The 25,428-nt window shown below is 56.3% G+C and overlaps 1 protein-coding gene across 2 annotated transcripts in view; it reads right to left on the minus strand.

The window, feature by feature from the left end:
* The window catches only part of CMIP (c-Maf inducing protein), a 203,059-nt gene that overhangs the window by 33,736 nt on the left and 143,895 nt on the right, over positions 1–25,428 (minus strand). The window contains exons 1-5 of one of the 2 annotated variants that reach the window (XM_070451492.1): positions 16,254–16,393; positions 10,959–11,120; positions 6,488–6,529; positions 2,017–2,079; positions 515–595 (exon numbers count right to left, since the gene is read on the minus strand). In XM_070451492.1, coding sequence (XP_070307593.1) covers positions 515–595; positions 2,017–2,079; positions 6,488–6,529; positions 10,959–11,120; positions 16,254–16,271 — 366 coding nt within the window. In that variant the 5' untranslated portion in view covers positions 16,272–16,393. Of the gene's footprint in view, positions 1–514; positions 596–2,016; positions 2,080–6,487; positions 6,530–10,958; positions 11,121–16,253; positions 16,394–25,428 lie in introns of those variants that run through there. The other variant, XM_020903714.2, reaches the window with a different exon arrangement.

The following is a 25,428-nucleotide window of genomic DNA, read 5'->3' on the forward strand; positions in this document are numbered from 1 at the left end:
AGGGTTGGAGAGAGAAGACCCCCATGGGCCGGGGCCCTCCTGCTCACATCACAAAGGCTGCCTGCCACACTCTGACTTCTCACTGTTGACCTTGACCTCGCCCAGCTGGCTGAGGTCACGACCGTCAGGGCCTGCACTGCACGGCCCTGCTCCCCGCTTCCAGGGACACTGCCATCGGCAGCCCTCCTACGCAGTGAGGGGTTCACGCCCCCTCCTTGAGGGCCAAGGTTCCACAGGTATTATCTGTGATGCTATACACACGAGACCTATCTCTTCTCCCCAAACCACGTTATTTTTGTCATTCTTACTGTGCAAAGATTCTTCCTGCCGCTTTTTATCTGTAAAGCATACAGCCGAGCAGGACAGACTGCATGCAGACCCCAACTGGCAATCCCAAGTCCAGTCCCCCGGCCCTTGGCTGCTAGCCCCATCCCACAAATTTTTGGGAAAAGTGACAGACTGGAAGCTCGTGGCCTTCAGCGGGCTCTGCGGTGGGGGGCCCGGGGCAACTCACCATGTTATGCTTCAGGATTCTCTGGACCACGGGGGTGAACACTTCGATGACCACCATGGACCGGGGCCGCTCTCTGCAGTGCTGGGGAGACAGCAGGGCACAGTCAGGGCCGAACCAGGCGGGGTCCAGCTGGGGCCCCCGGAAGCCCTGACCACGGTGTGTGGGGGAGGCGGGGGGGCCCAGCTCTGCTGCCTGGGACCCCCTGCTCCACACTGCTGTATGGCTTTCTGTTCCCTTTGGGAAGAGTAAGAGAAGTGGGTAGGGATGGGACCTCCTGCTTGCTCTCTGTTTTGATCTGACAGTCTGCAGTTGTTTCCGGTGATACAGACAATCCTATTTAACAGGACAGTCCTATCACACAGTCCTATTTAACAGGGTGAGATTTCTGTAGCACGAAGGTCCAATGGGAAGAGTTTCTTGAAAACTGGAGGCTGGTGTTTGGACATGAGAATCTCAAAAATTCTGTGACTTTTTAGTCGAGGGCTTTAACAGTAAGCTCGCTGCCATGTGCAGGGCACACGTGGCTCTTGGCGTATTTATCTCACTGGCATGGGGTTTTGTTTTTCAAAATGAAATTGAAGGCCCTCGGGTGGAGCAGATGGGACCCGCTGCTCCAACACATTTAAACCTGCCGGGGCCTGAAGGCGCTATTTCCAGAGGGCCTGGACTTGGGATATGAGAACCCAGGGCTTTCCTGGACAATCCTTGATAAATAAACTCTCCCCAGATCTCAAGAACTAGTGGGCCCTCAGTGCCCGCCTGGCCACGCTGCACCTGTCTCACTGGTGCATACAGACCACACACCCAAGAACTCGGGGAAGGGGGTCGGCAGGAGGAAGACCAGGGGAGCTGGACGAGCAGCAAACCCAGGCCCAGCGACTGTCCAAGGACATCAGATCATTGAGTTAAAAAGTCACCCGGCAAGGGACCAAGCAGGACTGCCTGCTGGTCCAGCCCCCAAGTCGCCGAGGTGCAGTCTCGAGTGAAGGATGACTGGTCCCGACGTGCTCTGGGCGTACTCTGTGTGAATTCTCACCGCGAGGCTGACGCTGGATCCCTGGGAGCAGAGATCCTGCTCCGAGGCTCCTCCAAGCTCACCTGCACCCCCAAACCCCCAACGCTTGCCCAGCTGAGGGAGTCCCATGGCCATGCTCCCACTGTGGGCCGGCTAGTGCTCACAGGAGCCCTGGCTAATAAAAGCCCAGCTCTGATGTCAGGAGCCAGAAGATGTGCTGCAAACTTCTCTCAAGACGGCCAGGAAGATACTCCCAGGAAAAGCTCAGTGCTCCCCTCAACCTGTTGGTCTGGACCCTGGGCCTCACTTACTACCCATGTAGCGGAGACGGGGGCCTGGCTCGTCTCTGACTCTGTCTGGGGCCCTGATCTGTTCAGGGAGGAGTCTGAGTTTGGGTTTTCAGGAAATTTTGCAAAACCAACCCCCGCAACGCACACACGGAGACAGGCTACTTCCTGCAAACAGAACCGCTTCAGCGATGCCATACCTTGCAGAAGAATTCACAGAGATCGGGTGGTGGATGGTTGTTTTCCAGCAAAGGAGCGATTGCCTGGAAGAAGAGGAACACACGTCAGTCGGAATCCCTCGGAAGGAATCGCAGGGGGTGTGTCAACACACGAGGGTTGATTCACAGTGGAAAGCACGACCTCCCGGTCGCTGTCTGGGCAGACAAGGCCAGTTACGTGAGCACCTCAGTGGAAGACGAAGCCATGGAGACTGAGGCTCTGTTCACAGTGGCAACGGGCAGGCTGACCCACAGGCGGAGAGGGGGCCCAGGGTTTTACTTGCCTGGGGCTGTGCTGTTCAATAGAGTAGCCACTGGCCACCTGTGAATCTTACCATTTTAAGTGACACGGGAGAAAACCTTTTTTTTTTTAGCCATGCCATGTTGCTTACAGGATCTTAGTTCCCCAACCAGTGATCGAACCTGCAGCAGAAGCAGAGTTCTAACCACCACTGGACTGCCAGGGAAGCCCCAAGAAAATAATTTCAAGGCAATAAAAGTACAGTTCCTCAGTTGTGCTAAACACATTTCAAGCGCTCACCAGTGCCACGAAGCTAGCGGCCACCACCGTGTACAGGGCAGGCAGAAGGCATGCCCATCACCACGGGAAGCTCTCCCCACGGTGTGGGAAGGGGGTGGTGGGCTCCAAGCCGACCGCAAGGCTGAGCCCACCACCCTCGTGGCGTCCCCCACAGCCACGTGTACCAATCACTGAACTGGTGATAATACCAGCACACCATGAGCAACATCACAGTAGCCGCTGCTGTAACGGGGCGCCTGTCTGTGCTGGGCTCCGGGCTGTGTCCCGTCACCCACTCTTCACTACGCGCTGGGAGGCGGGTGTGCGTCCTGCCCTTTCCTTAGAGAGGTGAAGTCTGCCGCCCAGGGTCACATGGTTAGGAGGTGCTAGAGCCAGATTTGAACCCTCAAATGTGACCCAAGGACCTGAGCTATTCACCAGCCAACTTCTCAGCCTGAGCGCTCCACAGGACCGGGATACAGGCAAGCTGTCTGGGGACAGTGTCAGAGAAGGGAAAAGGGGGCAGTGAGAGACCCCAAGTAAGCCAGGCCCACAGTTTGGGCTCCGCACCTCGTTTTCAGAAGCTCAGTGCCCGGCCCGCTGGACGGGGATGCTCCGCTTCCCCATGCGGGTGACCACGGGAGAGGCCGGGTCACAGCAGGGGCAGGGGCCGGGGCCTCCCCCAGCCCTCGAGTCCCGGCCTGGCCCTCAGCCCCACTGCCCGCTCTGGTCTCTGGGAGGGGGGACCCTGAGGCAGGATGGAGCCCCCTGGCTCCAGCCCCTTCCATCAGGCTGGGCCCCCCCTTCACAGGAATGAGGCAAAGAATGAAGGAGTGGGAACAGATTAAGCATCCACAGTGCGTGTCAGGCGGGGGCTCCACGCTCCCGTGGCTATTATCTCATTTGAGCCTCATGACAACTCTGTGAGGTCAAACAGGAGTGATTTCCACTCGCATAGGTGAAGAGACAGAGAGGCGGGGAGGCTGTTACAAGCCCTGCCCCAGTCATGCAGTAGTGAGCATTTTAGATCATATTATTAAAAAAAGAGGGTGTTTCTTGTGGAATCTTTCCCAGTTAATTGTTCCAGCAGCCCTGCAGGAAAGGCACTGTGCTCACACCCATTTCACAGATGAGAAGGCTGAGGCTTAGAGTGTCAAGGTAGCTGAATGGAGTACAGGGCAGACCAGGGGTTCTCCCCCCGGGGTTGCTCTGCCCCCCTCCCAGGGGGCACTAGCATGTCTGGAGACAGTCTGATTGTCATGACAGGGGGATGTGACTGGCACTCGGGGTCGCGGCCAGTGACGCTGTGATGTCCTACAATGGGCGGGACAGCCCCCATTACGAAGAGCCATCCGTGCACATACGTCACTAGTGCTGAGGGCAAGACACCCCAGGTCAGACGTGCAAGAAAGGGCTTAAGAGAATCTCCAAGACATGTTGTCAAGTAAACAAACCAAACACAGAACAACACATTCAGCTTCACATCATTAATGTTAAAAACGAAATATAAATACACAACCGTATCTCTCTGTATGGGTTTATCACCCCCTGAGATGCCCCAGGGCTGGGATGGGTTGAAATCTTTTCTTTTTTGTTTTTAAAAATATACTCATGAAATTCTTATAAAAGTAAAGAATATCTTAAAGATATTTTAAGTAAAATTAAAAGCTCTTCATTATTTGCCCAAGGTCTCAGCTGGTATGACGTTGGCCCAGGGTCACTCGCCTCTGAACTCGAACCATACTCGGCTTTAAGCCCACGCTCTTCACCAGCACATGGGAGCCCTGCCAGGGTCTGGACCCCAGGTCCACGCTTGTCCCATAACAGGCCAGCTGCTACTGGCCAACAATGACCCACAGCACTGATGCCTGACTGATGGGCTGAATAAAACCAACTCAAATTACTTGTGAAAGTATTTCGGAAAACTAAGTACATTAAAAAAAAAAAAACAAATCTAATACCAATTCCTGTTGGGAGAAGACGGTCAACAAGTCAGATCAGATAATGTAACTGCTGGAGTGGACGAAGGCGACAGAGGCCGTGTGCTCATTTTAACAGCACTGGTCACAGAGAACACGGAACGCGGGTGAGGCTGCAAAACGGGGGGCTGGGGGTCAGACCTCGGGATCACATTCTTTCCCGTTCTCAGGCTTCCCCGCTGAGCAGGGAAACTCAGCCCAGTGCAATTAAGAGGTCAGCCCAGCCAAATTAGCTGGATAAACGCAGCCCGGATTTCTCAGATCAAAATTCCTTTCCCAGGCTCCTCCCAAGTCCAAGGCCCTGACCCCGCTTCGGGAGACAAGGTGCAGAGTGGGACCCGGGTGCCGCCAGCCGGGAGGGAAAGACGCCAGCGCCTTGCTCGGCCGCCGCCTGCTTCAACAGATAGGGCCTCTTTGCCTCTGCCTCTGCTGGGCTCCCTGGACGGCTGTGCCCTGGAGCCTCCTATCCCCTCGTTAGGACGCCAGCCCCCTCACCTCCTCCTTGAAGTCCTCCGTCATCTTCCTCCCAGTCCCTCTGTGCTCCCCAACTCCCTGGATGCATCTCCAGCCCAGACCGCGTGATTTCTGGATTATCTGCCGGGCTCCCCCAGCACACAGTAACCCCTCAATGGCAGCTCTGTCGGCGGAACAGAGACCAGCATCGGCACATACTTGTCCTCACGGGTCAACAGATGTCTGTTATGTTACATTATTAATTGATAGCATGCCAGAGAAACGAGGTGGTGGGGAGGCCCAGGTCAATGCTGCCCCTGTTCTAGCAAGAGAAGGTGAGGGGTGGCCAGGACAGAGCATGGGGAAAACCTCTACATTCTGAGCAGACACACAGCGAGCAGCTGCGGTGAGTGACTCTGCGGTGGGGGCTCCACAGAAGCTGCGGCCTTTACACCCCGTGATTAAAATGCAATTCAAAGGGACATGGTGTCTGGGATGCTGCCCTGTGTCAGAGGCTGTACCCACGGGACCTCCGGGGCAGCCGAATGCTCCAGACCCGTTCCCAGGCACACAGAGCTCTGCCTCTCGCTTCCATTTCAAGTTCTGCCTTCCTGCTTCCACTGCCTTAACGTTTCAGGCTCCAGCAAAGCTGAAGCGTCCAGAATACCCCGTGTAGCTTAAAATCTCTGTGCACACTTTGTTTTCTCTCTCTAGAAAGACTTTCCTCTATTTCCCCCATCTGGCACACTCCTATTGATCCTTCAAAACCCAGCCCAGAACCTCACTGCCTCTGGGAAGCTCTCTGGCTTCTTTCCTAGGTGAGTTCACCACTCCACTCTCCAGATTACAACCCTCTATCTTTGCAATGATCTCATTTAATAGATGAAGGACTCCTTGGGAGCAGGGGCTGTCTTCATTATCCATGAATTCAAACACACAGCACAGGGCCTGGTGCCCAGAAGGGGCAACTTCTTTTCCTTCTTCTCTCTGGTGAGAGTCACACTTCATAGTTTAGAATCACCCAGGAAGGATGTGTCACCTCAAACACGCTTACAGCATAGTCAAGTCCCAGAGACTATCCCTCACTTTGCACATCAGAGGGAATTAAATCCAGGCTCTGTGTGTGGATTAATTAGGAGACAGGTCCTGGGGCAAGAAAGAGCAAGTTTACCTTTCAGTTAATGGGGTTATGGCTGAGAATACATTATATGGTCTCTGCCATCTCCTGCCTCTGACTCTGCACAGCAGACTCAGGAAGGAGGAGGCGATTAAGACACATTTGCTACAAGCCTCAGAGACTGATAATTACCACCCCCTCCCATCAGCTGGGGCTCTGACATGTGCAAAGACAGGAGGGAGGCATGTCTGGCCTGACGGAAGGGACAAACCTGAGCAAGGCCGCCGTGCTGGTAGATGACGCTGGTGCTTGAGGAATTCACTCAAACCCGGGGAGGGCTGCGGGCACGGGAGGGGGCGAGGGAGGGGGCCGCCCGGGACTTACCACGATGATGTTCTCGTGCTCCTGGGTGGTCAAGTTTGTGTTCTGAAGGGCGAGCAGGGAGAGCGGGAGGAAAACAGAACAAAACACACGGTTAGTAAGATGGAACACTGGTATCTCAAAGGTCCACACGGCTTCAAAACCGCTTTCAGCCTCTCGGACAGAAGACGGTTGTCACTTTTTCTTAATTAAATAGATCAGAAGCCGATCAAAGTCACAGTCGGGAAGTGGGGGGTGGGAGGACGCACAGCCTTGGGGCAGAGAGAAGAGAGTTCCAAGTCCCTGTTTCACCAGTGGACTGACACGCCCTCGGACGAGTCAATCCTCAGTGAGACAGTCTCTTCGTTCATAGATGGGGTCCACTTTGGGCTTAAACCCGAGCTTGGCCCTTCTCATGGCGACACACGCCACCTGGAAGCCTGGAGGCAGGTGCGTGATAAACACGTAAAACGACACTTTTGGGTCTTGACTCTCTGTCAGCCAGTCTTTGAGAAGTATTTCAGGGGATCCCAAGGAACACGAGTGTTCCATGATGTTGGCCCAAGATGGTTTAGCTATGTTAAAATTCTAGCGACTAACCTGCAAAAGTATTAAGTAGAATGGATTAAACTTGCTAGATTTTTAGGGTTTTTTTTTTTACTCTCCTCCCCATCTGGAATTTTCTTACACAACTGGTACCTGTGACCATCATCCTGTGTATAAGAATGAGGATGTGAATGAGGAAAGGGACAGATATGCAATAAACAAGAGACAGTGAGAAAACCCAAGCAGAGCCTCATCTGTTTCGCTAGCATCCTGGTGTGTTCTGCTCTGAGCGTCTCCGTGGATGCAGACTTTCACTGGTGTCAACTCTTTCTTTCAAACAGGTGTTCATAACGCAAACTCCTCACTGTGCAGTAAATGGCAAGACTGACACGGTCCCTGGATTCTGGAAGGAGCCCCACGGGCTGAACAGGTTTAAGGAGTGTCTGGTATCCAATGCGTTTACACCAGCCAAAGCAAAGTAAAAGCGAGGGAGCTATCCTTCTGCTTTGGTCCAGGCAGCTGGCCGCCGAGGGAGGCGGGGTGAGCGCCGGGAGCATCCCGGTCCCCACGGCGACCGCCCGGACCCATGTGCCCAGGGTCCAGACCATGTTGGGGGCATGCTGCTTGGACTCTAACACCTTTTCTTTCTGTGGATGTGGGTGGCGTCTGAGCAGCCGTGGATGGAAGATTTTTAGCCTCCGGCCGTTTCTCAGCCAAGGGCAGGTAAAAAGCCTGGCTTTCGCTGCTCTGCTCACCACGCTTCAGGCACTGTGTCGGGGCTCCGCTACACTCCTTCCACCTGCTTCCTGCGCCTGTGACAGGTTCTATAGCCAGGGGCTCGCCCAGCAGCAGGGATGACGGGGTGGAGTGGGGCTGTGACCCCCGTCTGCCCTGTCCCTGAGCTCCCACCTCCTACCACTGAGCTGGGGGCTCGGGCCACATGAGGGCCAGTTCCCCTTTTGGGCTGCCGTGGGCACGCCGAAGGGACCACCGGGCCTCACTGCCCCACGCACAGTTCCAGTGAGAGTCTCCAGCAGGCACGGGTGTGTCTCTTTGGTCCCCGCTGCCGGTGACAGCCCGTGCCCTTCTCAGGGAGCCTTCTCTCCACTGAGGCCCCTCCTGACCCTGGATGGGGAGTGCTCACTAACAGCCACTGCGTTGGAGGGGACACTTGCATGCCACACAGAGTGGCCCCTCCACACATTCGACCCAACAAAAGCCTGGGAGGCGGGGGATGCTGGCTTTCACAGGCCTGTCCTCCTTCTCCCTTCTCAGGATCCTGCCCACTTTTAGGCCAATTTGGTGATGATGCCTGGAGCCTCTTAAGAGGAGGAGGCTTGGGCAGCAACTTGAGTAAAGAGAACAAAGAATCTAGTCCATATGCTCTAAACAAAAAAGGGCAAGGAGTGGCGAGCGCTTGCTTTTCCAGCCATCCCCTCTACGTATCCAGCTGACAGTGCTAAAGGTCAAGTTCACAGCCATCTCCCACCATGACAGAAATGTGAGCATTTATCAACTGGTCCCTGTATATCAGGCACAGAGCCAGGCTCTGTATACACTTGAGGATACCCAATCCCTAACTAGGAAACGGGAGCTAATCTCAGGTCAACCCACTGAGAGACCTAGCTCCTTGTGTAAGGCCCGTGAGCTCCTGTGGGTAGACCATGACTTGCCGACTCTGCACACTGCAGCTCTAGGGGCCTGGTCCCTGGCTCACCAAAGTCCCCACCAGTTCAGGTAACATCCCATCAGCCTCGCAGTGGGGCAGACCTGGGCCTGGGTCCTGCCCACCCCTCATCCAAGTGACCCTGGGCAGCCGACCTAACCCCGCAGAGCCTCCATTTGCGATTCCGTGTGCTTCCCAAGCAGGGTCCTGGGGAGAAATGTAAAGGGGCTGGGGTAAATGCCTGCCACCCTGATCCTCACAGGGCACGTGCTCAGAGAACCTCAGTGTCACTGGCAGAGGCGTGAATCTCACTGGAGGGGATGCCGCCTGGGCTGCAGCCCCGGCTCTGTCCCTTGCCAACGGCCGCACTCATCAATACATCGGGGACAATATGGGCCCCCTGCCTGTCTGACACCCAGCAGGTGCAGAGCAGATACAAGCTTCTCCTATTTTTGTTTCTTTAAATGCCTTCGTTTCTCTATCCTAGCACTTGGGATCAGCTGACTCTGAGTCCCTTGATCTAAAGCCTGAGAAGTGATGTGAAGTTGGTGACCCCGTGGCCACATGAAACCACATCTGAGATGGGCAGGAAGTCCCAGCAGAGGCTGGCCATGGGGTCACCTGCCGCTGTCCCCACCACACTGACCACGAGCCTGACTTAGAGATGGTGGCTGAGACTGGTGGGGCCAACAAAGTGGTCAGAATGACTGTGTGGTGGGGGCCAGGCCGCCCTTCGGGGTGGAATTTCCAGCCCCACCGCTTACTCAGCAGGTCACACGGTATCACTGGGCCTCGGTTTCCCCATCTGTGAAATGGAGGCAGCGAGGCCCTTCTCTCGGGAAATGCTGTGTGCCTGGAGCCCACCTGGAACATGAGAGGTGCATCCTGAGGATGAGCTGCCCTGCTGTCTCCCATGAGAAACCAGCCCAGGCCTGCTGACCAGCCCCACCTGCTCAGGCTAGGAGCTGGACTCAAGGCTGGGCCGATGGCGGCCAGCCTCACATCCCAGACCATGACTGATCTGTTTCAGAGCCGGAGTCTTGATGCTCCCATGGGACGAGGCTGGTCTCCCACCTGAGAACGGTCACACCCTCTGCCCACAGCCATCTCTGCCATGCACCTTTCACCGCCCGCCCCCACCTCCCCCCAGGGTGCAGGACCCTCTCTCTTCAGCAGATGTGGAAGGCCTGGGCCAGTTTTCTGAACCAATGGGCAGCAATCAGCCTGCGTCTGTGACAGGACAGAGGTTCTAGGTAGCAGGGACCTTGTGCAGGGTCTGAGATGGGGTGGAGGAGCCACCCAGGGAACCGGGGCCACTCCTAGGGGAGAGGGAGAGAGAGACCACTCTGGTGGCCATGCATAGCTGAGACCAGGAGTCATCAACCCCAGGGTCCCTTGGGGGCCAGGGAGCAAATGAATGAGGGCAGTATCGACCTCTGTGAAGCGCTCAGAATAGCACTGGGACAGAGGAAATGGTGAGATGCTCCCGGGCGCCCCTCGCCCTCCATCGAGCAGCTTAGCCGACTAAGATCAAGCCTCACATCCCACCGTCTTTCCTGCCCCAAGAGGGAGGAGACCGCCTTTATCCAGGAGCCAGGGGCCGCGCCTGGCACATGGCACATGCTCACAGCCTGGGGCTGCCTGGCGAAGCCGGAGGCTCAGCTGGGTGGCGCTGAGCAGCCAGCTGCCAACTGCTGCTAGGCGTTCTGATTGTTTCTAAAGAGAACCTGCAAAGTCCTACTTTGTAGTGAAGCCTCTTGATTTTTAAAACCCTGTGCGAGCTAAACAGAGTGTGGCTGTGGGCTGTGGGTGCCGAAGAGAGCAGGAAGCCACATCTGCCCAGAACCCCAGTGCTCAGGTTGGGGGAAGACGGAGGCGGCCAGTGCCGGGGGTAGAGGAAGGGCGGTCTGGGGGCTTCACAGATGCGCTCCCACCCGGGATGAACTAGAGGATTCTGACAGCAGCTGCCATCACCACCGCCGCCAGCACAGCTCAGGTCCAGGCCAGCACCTGCCAGGTCCTGCCCAAAGCAGGTCCTGGAGCACGGTGGGGTGACAACCACTCTCCCCTCGACCTGACCTCCTTCTCAGCTCCCTTGTGCCACTGGGGGACAACTCACCTACTCCCATGATGGGGAAACAACACAAACTCGAATTCCATCTGCCGCTTGGCACAGGGTGGAGCTCAGAGGACCCCGTAAAGAAACAAAACTTCAAAGTGTTGGAGGGGGCTGGGGTGGGGGCAGGTGGCGCAGAGCCAGATCAGGCCAAGGGGCGGCCTTACCTCTGAGAGCAGTTTTGAGACGATTTCCAGTGGGGCCTGGTTGATGGAATCGTCCTGCAGAGGGGATGTCAGAGCCATGTCCACCAGCGTCCGAATCTCCTTCAGGACGACCTCCCAACGGCTCGGGTTACTCAGGACTTTCTTGTATTTGTAAATCTTTTTCTGATTGGGAGACAGAAAGAGACCCACGTGGGTGATCGAAATATACAACACGATCGGTGACTCCACTGCTTCAGGGTGGACGCCTCCCTCCCTCCCCATCAGAATCCCATCCGGGAAGAACAGAGTCTTGCCCCAAGTCGAAGGCTGCAGCTGCAGACAGCCAGGCCTCCTGACCACTAGGAGAGTCATTTCTACCCTGCTTCCAGTGACCTTTTGAAAAGGATGAAGATAGTTATCCTTCGAACTGCATCTTGTGCCAAACTCATTCCCCAAGTATTCTAATGCAATCAGAGCAGGAAGGTACTTTCTTTGTGTTGGAGGCAATGTTTCTGCTCACCCTGGTCCTTCGAGGCCGCCTGGAGAGTGTGAGCAGCTGGGAAACCAGACAGACAGGCTCAGGGCCTGGAATTCAGCTCCAGCCAGGCAGAGACTGAGCCCAGAGTGGTCCTCAGACTGCACGTGGGGAGTAAGACAGGGCCTTCTTGCCTCTGCACCCAGAGCTGGGGAGCGGCTGGAGCAGGGGCTGGGCTGGTTCCGCCCTCTGACATCATGGAAACAGAAGCCCTCTCCGAAGGCCGCGGTCCCAGCAGCTGCCTGCCTCGCTGCCGCCCGGCTTGCCTGGGAGCCTCTCTTTCTAACTGGATAAACTCCTTCATTAAGTGCCCCGCTCCCTGGGGAAAACCTAATTTTAAAGTCACGGAGCCAGCAGCCAGCTGGGTGACACGTCACAGCCTCCAAGCCAAAGTCTGAACGAGGGGAGGAGGCGGAGAGGGTCTCATCCTGGCCCGAGGCCCAGAGACGAGCTCGCAGGCCTCCAGCATCCCCCCAACCACTGGGTTTCTGAATTAAGAAGGATGAAGGGTCTTGGACCCCAAGGCCTAGAACGGAACATCTGGGGGACAAAGTCCACATGGGCCCAAGTAGCTCAGGGTGCTGAGGGAGGCATCATGGTGGAAACCCCCAGGCAGAACTGTGGAATCAGACCCGGTTCTTCCCATAAAGCATTCCACCTCCTAAGCCTCGGTTTCCGCTTCTATAAATTATGCATGAAAACGGCCTGTGGCCTCGTCCACTGTGTGAGCCTTACAAACCCTGGAACCGCGCAGTCACCTCTCTGGACGGGGTTGTGCTCAGAAGCACAGTCCAAGAAGCACAACCAAGGAACAGAGAGGGAACTCAGACACTCGGCTGGTCTCCCCAGAAACTAGAAAGGGATGAAACAGGAGCCACTGTGATCCAGACGTTACAGCATCCTGATGTTCCTTCTCCCCCCTCACCCTCCGCGGTGTTCTGGAGCCTCTTCCTTGCTAATCACGCCCATCAGCACCTCACACCTGGGAGGACCTCCCAGTCTTCGTCCCAGCCCTCTCAAGTAAAGCCGTCTCCTTCCCTCCCTCTCTCTCCACACACCCTCCACCTCCCCCACCTCCCTCAACTCTCCACCCCCAGCTGCTGCCGAGAAGACAGCACAGGTTTCCTCAAGTGGGGTACTGAACAGCGTGGAGACATTTACTTGTCAGTCATCTTAGACCCTACCAGGGCTGGAAGAAACCATGGCAACTTCTCTGTGCGTGTGGTGGGGGGTGTTTACTGAACAGCACACACCGTTGACGGGGATGACGGTGACTGGCAGTATTCACCAAAGCCTGCTCTCTCGTGACGAGGTGCACCCAGCTTCCCGAGGCTTCCCTGGGGCAGTAACCAGCCTCAGTCCCAGCGACTGTCAGCCAGGAGCGTGGCCAGGTCCGGGCAGACACACAGCGCCCGAAATCTCAGGCAGCAGAGACACTTTGCAAGGCAAGAACCTGACCCAGCCCTGAAGATGAATGCTCCTTTGAGTACTGGACATTGCGGGTCAGCTCTGGGACCAGAGAATCGCTTACTTTTTAAAATGACCATGAGATGGTTGCAGAAACTTGCTGTATATTAAGCCCCAAAGAAAACCACAAGGACGCACAGGCAGGTCTTCCCCTGGTATATTCTAGATGGGCCTACGGTCTGGGCTTTAAGCGCCCTCTCTTCTAATCAGCTGCAGGTTATTTATTTTGGAGAGAATAATGACTTCATTCTTTTTGTGAAAACGGGGCATGCTCACTGTGAGAAATGTAAACTGTGCTGAAAAACACAGAGGAAAGGGTCAATGAAAAAAGGGCCTCAGAGATCCCACCACCTAGAAATAGCCATCATTAATCTTCAGTGAACGCCGTTTCGGCCAGCTCTCCTTTATACTTGGCCCATGGGGGTTGGTGGCCGTGAGTGTGGTCCCTCCTCCCCGGGTACCCACACCTGGACGTCACCGAGACTCCGGGACACATGGCCCAGGGAGAGGGCCCTCTGGGTGCCCCAGCTTCCCACAAGCCCCCTCTGAGGCACGCCCAGCCTCGGGCTCACAGACACAGCCCCCTCGACAGACCGGGGGGGACGACAGCTTTCCCACGGGCCCCTGCCTGAGAGGCGTCCCCGCTGGAAGTTCCCAGGGGCTGACGAGGGCTGACGTTTACCAAGCACGCACTGCGGCCCACCGGGCACCGGGCAGGGCGCTCCCAGGAGTCAGCTTGTGCCATCCTCCCGCTCACCCCAGGAGCCGGGGACCTGCCAGGAGCCCTGGGAGCAGGGCCTCAGACAAGCACCCGGGGCAGATGCTTTATTTACTGGCAGGTGATGGAGAACGCAGGAGAGAAGGTAGGGAGTGGGGCTGGGAGGAGCGGGCAGCAAGTCGCCAGGGCGTCGTGAAGCGTTAGGACCAGGCAGCTGGCACCGCCAGCCCCGCGGGGACGAGACGGCCAGGGCAGATCACGCCCTGGAGCCAACCCAGCCAAGCGCCCCACCAGTGGCTGCTACCACCAGCTTCCTGGGCTCCTGGCTGCCCTGTGCCCAGGCCAGGGTGCTCCTGTAGACATGTCCCTGGGGGGGTCGCCCAGGCTTACAGGGAGCGGCCTTCAGGGAGGGAGAGGCCGAGAAGCGGGGGCCTGCCGCCTCCACCTTGGGCTCTGGCAGCCCCTTGACACACGTGGCTACTGCAGCCAGGAGGCGACATGACTCACACCAGGTCACACAGCTAGAGAGGGGCAGATTCACAAGTACGAACTGGCTCTGAGCTACCAGAGAAGTGTCTTATCACACCGTAGGGCCAGCGCAGGTGGTTCACTAGAGGCACAGTCAGGAAGGCCATCAGGAATGGTTCGGGGCCTGGGACACGTCTCCTGGGCTCTGGGGGCCGTAGGAGCAGCCGTGGGCAGGGCGGCTGTGACAGCAGCGGTTACAGGGTGTGGACAGGCAGCCGGTTCCCGGAAGGGGCTCTGAGCCCTAGCAGGGCACAGCCGCAGGGCGGAGGTAGGATCAGGGGCCTGGTCGCTCCGCCTTGGGTGACAAAATGGCACGTTTCATCCCAGGAGCCAGTCTGATGAGCTCATGTGGTGATGAATCATGGCGGGACTGGGCTGGGGCCGTCTCTGGAACCCAGACCCCCAGGCTCCCCGCAGCCGGGCCCTCGGCTCTGCTGCGTGGGGACCCCTCCACCGAGCTCGCTTCACCAGAGGGGTGGGCGGCCTCCTGACGTGTCCCGAGTGCATAGGCCGAGGGATTCCTTTGACAGGAGCCTTAGAGCTGCCTCCCTGCTTGTTTTTGTGCAAGGAAGCCAAGAATGGTCTCATTTTTTTTTAAAGGGTTGGGGGGCGGGGAACAGAAAAGAATATGCCACAGGCTCATATGCAGCCTGCAGAGCCCCAAACATTTGCCACCTGACCCTTTCAAGAAAAAGTTTGCTAACCCGGAGGCTGGAAAGGGTCAAAAGCCCACCCAGGCGAGAAGTCAGAGCATATGCAGCTCGAGCTGAGAGGCCATCGGGGGGACGTGGGTTCCGACCGTAGAGAGACGCCGCGCCGCACCCATCAGGCTGGAGGGAGCCAAGAGGTCCCACCATGTGCTGCGAGGGTGTGGATTCAGCGGGACCCTTGGGCACTGCATCAGTACAGCACCACTGGGAAACAGCTAGACAGTTTCTCAAGTCGTTAAACATACATTTATCATATGACCTAGCAAGTCTGTTCCTAGAAATCTACTCAAGAGAAACAGAAACAGACTCTACATAAAGACACATACATGAACGTGCAGAGCAGCATTGTTCAACCCAGATGTCCACTAGCTGATGAATGGAGATGCAAGAAGTGGTCTCCCTGGACAATGGTATAGTAGTTGGCAGTAAAAAGGATGGAACAGCTCATATGTGCTGCAACACAGAAGAACCTCACCAATATGCTAAGTGAAAGGAGACAGACACAACAGACATACTGGAGGACTCCTTTTACAGGAAATGTCTAGAAAGAGGCAAATTTATAGAGACACAAAGTGCCTGGGGTTGGGAGGTGGCAACAGGGGTTAGAACTGCGAACAGATATGAGGACGTCTTGCAGATGATGGAAATATTCTAAACCTGCATTGTGATGGCTGCACAGCTATAAATTTACTACTATTACTGAATCACTCACTCACAATAGGTGAATTTTCGAATCTTATGCCACGTACATTACACCTCAGTTAAGGTATATAAGAAAAAAAAAAATCCCCACCCATGCAGGTGGAGGGTATCAAAGTCAGAGGCAGTATGGCTTCGCGACCAGGAGTGCAGGCTTTGCAATCAGCAGACTTCAGATCCGAGCTCTGCTTCATCTACCCGTTCACCTATTCACTCCTCCATTCATCCACCCATCCACCCTCTCCAGCCAAGCCTTATCCATCTTTCCAACCAGCCAGCAGTACTGCTGGGCACCATCTAGTACGGTCTGCCAAGCACGGAGTTAAGTGCTAAGGTTGCCCGTGGGGAGCAAGGCAGGCAGACCATGGTGCTCCCGGAGCTTACCGTCTGTCACTGACACCTTGCTGCCTCATCTGCAGCGTGAGCTGACGGCGACCACTACAGAAACTTGCCGTGCCCAGCCCGTGAGACGGTGATATATACACACACTCAGCCCTGCTCCTGGCTGAGCATCAGCTCTAATTCTCATCGCCCGAGTCCCGAGGGTGAGCGACCCAGAGCAGGCAGGGCTGAGGAAGGCTCCCGGCAGCTCCCCAGACCACGGAGCCCGCAGCTCCACTGCAGTCCTCGCCCTCTGCTTATCAGGGAGGGGGCGTTACCTGGGCAACCTCCGCCATCTCTCCAGCAAACGCGACGCCCGGCTCCTCCGGCCTGGGAGAGCGGAGCCTGCCGGCGCCTTCGCTGGAGACGAGCTGTCACCGGGAAGGCGCCCCTCAGCGTGACTCAGAAGGGGCTGGGAGCACGCCTCCCGGTGACGGGGCGGCCGCTCTGGCGCTTGCCGCAGCCTCCGAGGCTGGGCTCACGCGAGCACGCATGCTCCCCCGCCCGTCATTGAAGGGGAGGCAGCCCGGGGCGCTCGGGGGCTCGGGGGAGGAGCCAGGCTGGAGCGGGGCTGGCTTCTACAACTTTTCTCGTGCCAGGGGACGTCCCGAAGCTGTGCTGCCCAGCTCGAAAGCCACCAGCTTTCGAAAGTGAGTGGCTACTTAGGCTGAAACAAATTAAAAGGAAACACAGCTGGGCATTCAGTGTCTCCACGGCTGCACGGGGCTGGCGGCCGCCACACTGGACGCTGCAAACAGAGGACGCGCAGCAGGCTGTCCTGAAGTCTTTAAGTGTCCCCTCGGTCACCCCTGCCCCGGAGGACCAGCCACAGGCTTGCTGCCCCTCCCATCCCTCAGAGCCGGTGTGTGAGCAGCACCCCGCCGGCCTGCCTGGGCTCCACTGGTCTCCCCTCCAAAGCCTACAGGGGCCTCTCCCCTCAAGTCTTCTGCACGCCCAGGGAGAACGACCACATGGGTGACTTCCTTGGCTTCCCTGATTTCTAGACGGGCCTCTGACGGCCTCATTTCTCCCGAACTCGCAGGGAGTGTGCCTGCTGACTGTGCCAGGTGGCCCAGCATCCCTGCTGAGCCAGTGTGCTTCTGGGCTGGAGGTGGGCGTGGTCCGACATCGGGGTGGGGGGCGTTTCTGACCCTCTCTTTGGCCCTCCAGAACAGCCTCTGTTAAATCTTTTCTGCATGAAGCACCATCCCTTTGCCTTCAGAATCAACCCAGGTCTGTGACTGGCCCACATGTGTCACCTCCCGATCGCCCATCTGGGCCCAAGTCTAGATCGTCACCCTGAGACCAACATACCCTCTCAGCCACCCCCCGTGGACTCCACAGAGACTCCAGCTTAGCCAATACGGTTATGAACTGTTACTGCTGGATCGACCAACAACAGATGGATGAATCAAGGTACACCCTCCAGACTTGGGTTTGTGAGGATGGGTGTCAGGACACCCACTGAGTGGGCGGGGCCTTTGGCTCTAGTCGGGAGGGGCAGGGAGTAGAGGATAAGACACCAAGTCAGACTGGAGCCTAGCCCTGTTGCTCCCCTGCGGGCTGAGGGGAAGGCATGGCCTTCTCACCCTACCAGAGGCCCTGTTTCCAGCAGTGTCGGCCACCCCTGTCCCGGGCGCAGCGTGCCAGGATGATGGGCTGTGACAAGTGGCACAAGAGCACTAGCCGGCCTCGCTTTTGGAGGGCTCCCCATATATCAGCCCCTCTTCTGCAAAGCACCTTTACAATTTCCCGCAACCACTCACTGGCATTCATGCTACACCCACCCACTGACGATCATGTCCATGTGAACGGCATGATCAGCTCCCTTTTACAGTGAAGAAGACTGAGGCTGAGAGAGGTGAAGTCAAGAAACTGGTAAAAGCCAGAGCTGGAGCTGGGACTCAGGTCCAGCTTTGGATCCCGAGTCCCCGAATGCCACGCCACTCTGAGGGGGACGCCTGAGTGCTTTCTCTGCCTTGATGGATGCTGCCGCCTCTTGCTGAAACGAACAAGAAGCCCTTCATGTTGAGGAGCTGAGCCCAGGGCCAGCTGGAGACTGGCTGCAGCTGCGCACCTAGCTGACATCTGCCCGGGAAGCCTGGGGAGTCAGGCAATCTGTGCGAGAGACGGGGGGAGAGATCCTGGCACTCTGCCCCCCGAGTGCCCACCGGAGGCGGTCTCCTGCAGTCATTACCGCTTCCAAGGAAACAGCAGACACGCGGGCACAGTGTCCCGCTTGTCGTCTCCGGAGCATCGGCTGGTTGCCTGGGAAACCAAGCATCTGGCTGGTGAGGCAGTGAACTGGTCGTGGTGCCAGGCTGGCAGCTGGGTACCACATCCTACTTAGCTCTTGGGGACTGCTGCACCCTTGGCAAAATCCAATCAACCCATGGATCCGACTGACTGCACTGAGAAAATTCTAGGTGGCTGTTCTCCTCTTTCAGCTCTGGCTCCTTGGGGAAAGGGTCAAGCCTTGTCTGTCTCCTTACTGTTCTGTGTGGTGGCTGGAACCGCTGAGGGCACATGGAAGGTGCTCTCAGTATTTGTCAAAGGGAGGAGATTAAGAATCAGAAAGAGCTACAAATGGCTTAGTCTTCTCAATTTGCTGGCATATTGAGTACAGCACTTTAACAGCATCATCTTTCAGGATCTGAAATAGCTTAGCTGACATCCCATCACTGCCACGAGCTTTGTTCATATTGGTACATGTTGGCCATTATCAGCTACCACACCAGACCCTTAACTCTCCCTGCCCACTGCAAACGCAGGAACCACCTGCAGGGGGGCTTGTTAAAAGGCAGGTTCTAACTTAGCAGAGCCCATGGGGCCTGGGAGTCTGCACTTTGAAGCAGCTTGCACGTAAAGAGCTGCGTGAACCCGACCCCTGGGACTTGTCCGCTCCTCCCCAGGGGGCAGGCACGCTCGCTAGGTCCCTGTGACACATGGAAGGGGGCCTGAGGTCACGCAGCTGGTGCCGTGGGTTATGTCCCCCACGTGGTATGTCCGAGTCCTAGCCCCTGGTGTCTGCGGCTGTGACCTTCTTTGGAAATAGGTCTTTTCAGACGCCATCAAGGGAAGATGAGGTCATGCTGGAGCAGGGCGGGTCCTCATAAAAAGGTCAGGGGAAGACACACACAGGGAGAAGGTCAGGTGAGGACGGGGGGCAGGGACAGGAGCGAGGCTCCCACCAGCAGAGGGATGCCCCGCAGCACGGCAGCCCCCAGAAGCTGCAAGAGGCCAGGAAGGAACCTGCCCACACCTTGACGTCCGAGAGACACACTTGTGCTGTCTGATGCTTCCCAGCTTGTGGTCCTTTGTCACGGGAAACTCACACGGCTGGCGAGCATGAGAGCAAGCCGGACCCCGGGGAGCCTGGCTCCTGGCCTCCCTGCTGTCCTGCTTCTGCCATCTGAGCTGGCCCTTCCCATCCGTGTCTCGTGCGGAGGTGGTACCGCGGCCCCTGCGCTCAGCAGCCTCTCCCAGCTTACCCTCGGCTTGGAATCTGCTAGGCTGTCTCTGCTTGGGCTTCCCTGGTGGCTCCGATGATAAGCAATCTGCCTGCGATGCAGGAGACCCAGGTTCGACCCCTGGGTCAGGAAGATCTCCTGGAGGAGGAAATGGCAACCCACTCCAGCATCTTGCCTGGAGAATTCCATGGACAAAGGAGTCTGACGGACTACAGTCCATGGGGTCACAAAGAGTCGGACACGACTGAGCGACTATCACTTTCACTTTTCACTTTCTCTTCTTGGGAAAGGCCTGACCCCCTGTCTCTTTCTTGCTCTCTCGCTGACGCCCACCCCCAGCTGGTGACCTGGGCACAGAAGCTCTGGTCTGGTGCTGCCTCAAGGGAGGCCGGGCGGGGATGCCTGTGTACTTGGGCACCCGCACTGTCTCTGCTGTCGCGAGGAGCGGGCTGGACACCCAGGGAAGCTGCAGGGGGAATTCCTGGGAGCACGTCGGCACAGGGCTGACTCGGGGTCCTGGGCACAGAGGAGTCACGCGGCAGGCTTGATCCCACCCCTGCTTCGGCCCTCAGGTGTGTGCAGAGTGGGGCATCTCTGCATTCAGACTTCTGTTCTGCTGCTTGTGAGCTGTGCAGCCTCAGGCAAACCATACCACCTCTCTGAAACTTAGTTTCCTCATCTGCAAAATGGGGCTAAGAGTCGAGCCTGCCTCTGGCAGCTCTGATGAGATTAAATGTGATATTTCATGCTGACTGAACCTTCTAGGTGTTTAATAAATGCTAGCCATCAGGCCAGTGGGACACTGATTCAAGACAGTTAAGTCTGCAGAGAGAATAAAGGTGATGAGAAACCCCTAAACGCCTGTTGACAGGGAAATGCCTGAACCAACCATGGCCACATGCAAGATCACACCAGCCAACAGGTAAAAGGAACGGAGAGCGGCCAGCAGCCCTGCCGTGGACTCCAGCCCCACGAACCACATGGCGTGTAGGAGCACACACGAGCACACACAGGTGGAGAGGGGAGGACCACGGCGGGGGGTGGGGGGGGGCACCGAGGAAGAGCTTCGGCTTCATGACACGCTTCAAACTGCTGCAGGAAGCCAGAGTGTGTTGCACATTTAACTTCAAAGCAGTGAAGAGAAACACCCCCAAGTATTTCAGAAACTGGGATCATGGAGGTGGTGGTGTCCCCCTGTCCACAGAATCCTTAAAATTGGGCAGAACCCCACATTCTGAGAAGGAGCTGGAAAGTATCCGAGATCCTGTTCTCCTTGATTTTTCACTGTTCCACTCGATCACCTCGTGTTTGAAATGATAAGACGTTCATCGGAAACCCAGAATCTGACAGAGCAGTATTTGGGAGGGGAGTGCTACAGAGCAGGAGGGCTCATGGAGTGCTCACCACCGGCACGGTCGTGGGCTGGTGTCCATCGTTCCACGGATTCTCTTTCTGAGTGCACACCCTCCCCCCCTTAGAAGGGTACATGAATCCAGCCCACATCGTACAGGCTGGCTTGTTTTTAACCTCACCTCTTCCCCTCACCGCACCCTACCCCAGCACCCATGCCAAAACCATGACATATGGTTGGCAAATGTTTTCTGGGAAGGGGCCAGGTGATAAATATTACAGGCTTTTCGGACCATGCTCTGCTGTTGTAGCATGACCGTGGGTGAGGGTGGGGCGGCTAGGTCCCCCCTGAATCTCTTATTTAAAAAGAAACAAACAGGCGATGGGCCAGCCTGTCAACCCCCGGGGATATCAGTTCCGATCGTCCTCCCTGGTCACATGCAATCAAACGCAAATGTACAGAAAGCTGGTTTTTGCTCCCAGCCTTCGTTGTTCGGTTTACACAAAGGGCATCGCACTGTACATGGGTCTCTGCAACCACACCCTGTGGGTGGAAGTGGCCCCACATTGATTAGAATAGATTTTCCCATGCTGAGTGTTGTCGTAAGCCACCTCAAATGTCACCGGGCAAAGGCAGCATGTTCATTTAGAAAATGAAAATCAAGCAAACAGAAGTCTTCTCTCCTAACCTCAGCCAGAGCTCTGGGCAACTCCTGTGTGCAGCCTCTTTGGGCAGTAGTCATCGGGCACTGTGACCGCCACGCATCAGGGACCCAGCAGGGTGGTCCCCTGACCAGACAGCCTTTCCAGGAACTCTCTGTTACAGAGCTCTTCTTCAGGGACCACTGCCTGCCCCACGAGAGACCCCTCGGTCCAACAGGGTCTTCCACAGTCCCCAGGATCAAAGCCCACCCTGCCTCCAGGCTCTCGCGTTCCCAGAGACGTGTCCTGCTTCCCCATAACTATAAACTCAACCCAGGGTGTGTTCATCACTAACAGGAAAGGCTGTCTTTGAGGAATCACCCCCGGTAGACTCAACACATAAATTAAAAAATGCAAATACGGTACCGAGGCTGCTCCTCTTCTGTCGGGTGGGAGAGACATCCAGAGTGAGTTTCGCTCCCCTGAAAGGCAGAGGACAGCACGGGGCTGTTTGCCTTGGGCCCGAGAAAGGGAACTCTCTATCCCAAATAAGGAGTTCCCGGGCTCGGCTTCAGGCGGTAGCATCTCGACAGGGGCCTCCGCTGTTTATTTGACTCAGAACTTTATCTGGGGCTCGCAGGAGACTTCAAAGGCATCCGATCCACTCGGGCCTCATGCGGGGAGCCTCGAGGCCTCACCAGGCTGCCTCCTCTTGGGCTGGAGCCACAGCTCCTACTGCAAAGAGCCTTAATTTATGAGCGCCCTGGAAAAGGACCCAGCTCCCCAATTAATTCACCTGCAGTGGATCATCAATGTTCATGTCCATGCAGGCAATGAAGGTGTGCTCGAATCAAAGGGGGAGGTGTCCTCCTGAGTTCCTGAGAAGGGGGTCTTGTGGGGAGCAGGAGTCACCAGTCACTCAGGCCAGCCCAGGGCAGGGTCAAGGCAGATCCAGGGGTGGGACCTGAAGGGCATTCACAGCTGTGAAATCCAAGTGGCCCACATGGTGGAGGAGATGCTGGCAGAAGCAACCAAAAGCCGCCACGCCTGATCTCAATGGTCTCAAGCCGAGAGGGACAAAGAGGAGCCTCAGGCCGGGGGCTGAGTTCTGCCTCAGGTATGGAGGAAAGTTCTTTACTCTGAGTCAGTTTTCTGGTCTGCAAAATGGGGATGTGAAATTAAAAGACGCTTGTTCCTTGGAAGAAAATCTATGACCAACCTAGACAGCATATTAAAAAGCAGAGACATTACTTTGCCAACAAAGGTCTGTCTAGTCAAAGCTATGGTTTTTCCAGTAGTCATGTATAGATGAGAGAGTTGGACTATAAAGAAGGTTGAATGCTGAAGAACTGATGCTTTGAACTGTGGTGTTGGAGAAGACTCTTTAGAGTCCTTTGGACTGCAAGGAGATCCAACCAGTCAACCCTAAAGGAAATCAGTCCTGAATATTCATTGGAATGACTGATGCTGAAGCTGAAACTCCAGTACTTTGGCCACCTGATGGGAAGAACCGACTCATTGGAAAAGACCCTGATGCTGGGAAAGATTGAAGGTGCGAGGAGAAGGATGAGATGGTTGGATGGCATCACCGACTCAACAGACATGAGTTTGAGCAAGCTCCGAGAGTTGGTGATGGACAGGGAAGCCTGGTGTGCTGCAGCCATGGGGTCACATGAGCCACTGAACTGAACTGACTCCTACCTCCCAGTGACACCGTACCGTCTCAACAGGGCAGCAGATGAAGTGGCTGGAAAACAGCGGGAACGCAGTACGTGTCTGCTGCACTCGCCCCCTTTCTTCAAGATACTGCAGGGGCTCTCCGACGGGGCGGTGTACCAGAGTCACCTGGGAGACAGTGCTACTCCCCTCCCCCACCTTCCAGTTCATGAGACAGAGCTGTGCATTGCTAGTAAGTTTCCAGACCGCACAGAGCTGCTGGTCTGGGGGCCCCACTTTGAGAACCAGTGAGCCACGGTGGGTCTACTGTGGTGGAGAGGCCTGGAAGGAAATAAAAACTGTTCTGGATGGAAAGTTCATCGCAGACGCTGACAGAAGCTCTGAGAGCCAACAGTCGCCAAGGGTCTGCAGCAGCCCACCACCTTCACTCAATGTCGAGTTGGGCCCTGACCTCCTGGCTATGCTTTTCAGGGTCCATGGGCTCCTGATCATCTGTTCCAGCCCAGAGGTCGGCTCCTTCTGCCGAAGGGTCCTGTCTGCGCAACGGCCCAGTCCCTGCCACCTCTCCAGCTCCCACCGGGACACACGCCACGGTGGCCTCCAGCCGCCAAGGTCGGCAGGCTCCATCTAGGTGGCTTTAGGACCCTGGACAGGGGCTCTCTGTCCATTTCAGGATTTTCTGCCAAACCACCCTTGGGATCTAAGAGGGCACCAGGGCCCACAGGGGAGCAGGTGCAGACAACAGTCACCGGGGCCGTGGCGCTTCTGCCCTTGCCTCAGGATCAGCCAGCCTCCCTCCCAAACCCCTTTCCATCCAGAGAGCGGGCTGCCCCTGGGGTATTTTCTGACCCCCGGGTGAGGTAAGGACCTAGTCCCTCTGTGGGGGCAGGCGCTGCTCTTTTTGGAGGCTCTGTTTGGCTTCATCTCTGAGCCAACAAGCAGGCAGGAGCCTCGGAGGCAAACCCAAAATGGCAGCGCCCCACACCCTGCCGAGAGCTGCCAGCCTCCCCAACTTGGGGGGCTTGCTGCCCACCCCACAGACAGACTCCTGTAGAACAGAAGGTCTTCCTGGTCAAGAGACAGCCTCCCATTTACATTTTACAGACTTATTTGAAGAAAGAGAAAGGGAGAGAAAAAAATTCTGCCTTAAACGGCAGAAAACAAGTTCACCCGCAAAGCGTTTACGTGGAAGGCTTCCTTGTGTGGTGGGGTGAGTCATCAGCCCCGTCAAAGCGTGCGTGGGATGACATGCTGAGCCCCCGGGCCCCCTCCTCGTCTGGGAGAGAAAAGCAAGCCACAAATGCGCTTCTTTCCTGGCTGTGTGGCGAGCCGGCTGTCACTAGCCCCTTCTGAGGCCGGGGGAGGGCTGTCATGCGGGCGTTGTGGGGTGTCTGATGTCCCCAAGCCCAGAGCTGGGCAGCGTGGGGAGGGGACAGCTTGGGGTCCCGGGATGTGGTGCAAACCCCAACCCCCTGCTTCCTGCCCTGGGGCTCAAGAAGGTGTTTCTTCCAGGCCCCCCAGGGCTCTGTACTCTTGACCTTTCGAGTGTGATGCTTAGGCTCCGCAAGGGTGAGGCTATTCTAGGCACCCCTCACTGTCCCTGGTCCACGGGTGGACACCCACATCACCTGTCCTTTCTCTCAGACACTCAACTTCCCGTCTGAATAACGCTGTTTCACTCAGAGATTTAGGTCCTGTCAGGCTTGACCCCTGTCTGAACAAACTACTACAAAACCATAAAAAGCAACGAGGTAGGTAGACCTGAGTGCGCCGAACAAGCTGGTGTGTGAGATCAGCCACGAGACGTGACAGATGCTGAGGGAGCAAGGAACGCCCAGCGTGGGTAATGAAATCCGTGTGCTGCTTTGAAAGGATCTTTGATGACAACCTTCTGAAGGGCTCCACGAAGCTAACAGGACGGCCTTTGGGAAAATGAACTCGAGGGAGCAGAGACTGTGCATTTCACACCTTTCAGAATTTCCCCAAGGACCGAGTACATGGACAGCTGTCACTGGTCTTAGCTGCTGGCAGCAGATATTTGGGGAGGGAGGGGCTGAAAGGGAAGCCGGCAGGAGGGAACTGTCCCGGCTGATGGGAACCTGGGCGCTGGAGACTCAAGTGAGTACAGCAGTCAAAAGCCATGCGACCCAACAGATTTGTGCATTTTGTTATGTCTAAATTACGGCTCCATTTTTTTTTTAACTTAAAAGTGTTTACAGAGGTCTATGGACAGTAGCACATTTTTTTCCAGTTTTCTCTGTCCTTTTTACTATTCAGAGGAAACCTTAATAAATGCAATTTTAAATGTCCTACC

Source organism: Odocoileus virginianus, chromosome 20 (genome assembly GCF_023699985.2).
Source record: "Odocoileus virginianus isolate 20LAN1187 ecotype Illinois chromosome 20, Ovbor_1.2, whole genome shotgun sequence".
Classification (NCBI taxonomy): Eukaryota; Metazoa; Chordata; class Mammalia; order Artiodactyla; family Cervidae; genus Odocoileus; species Odocoileus virginianus.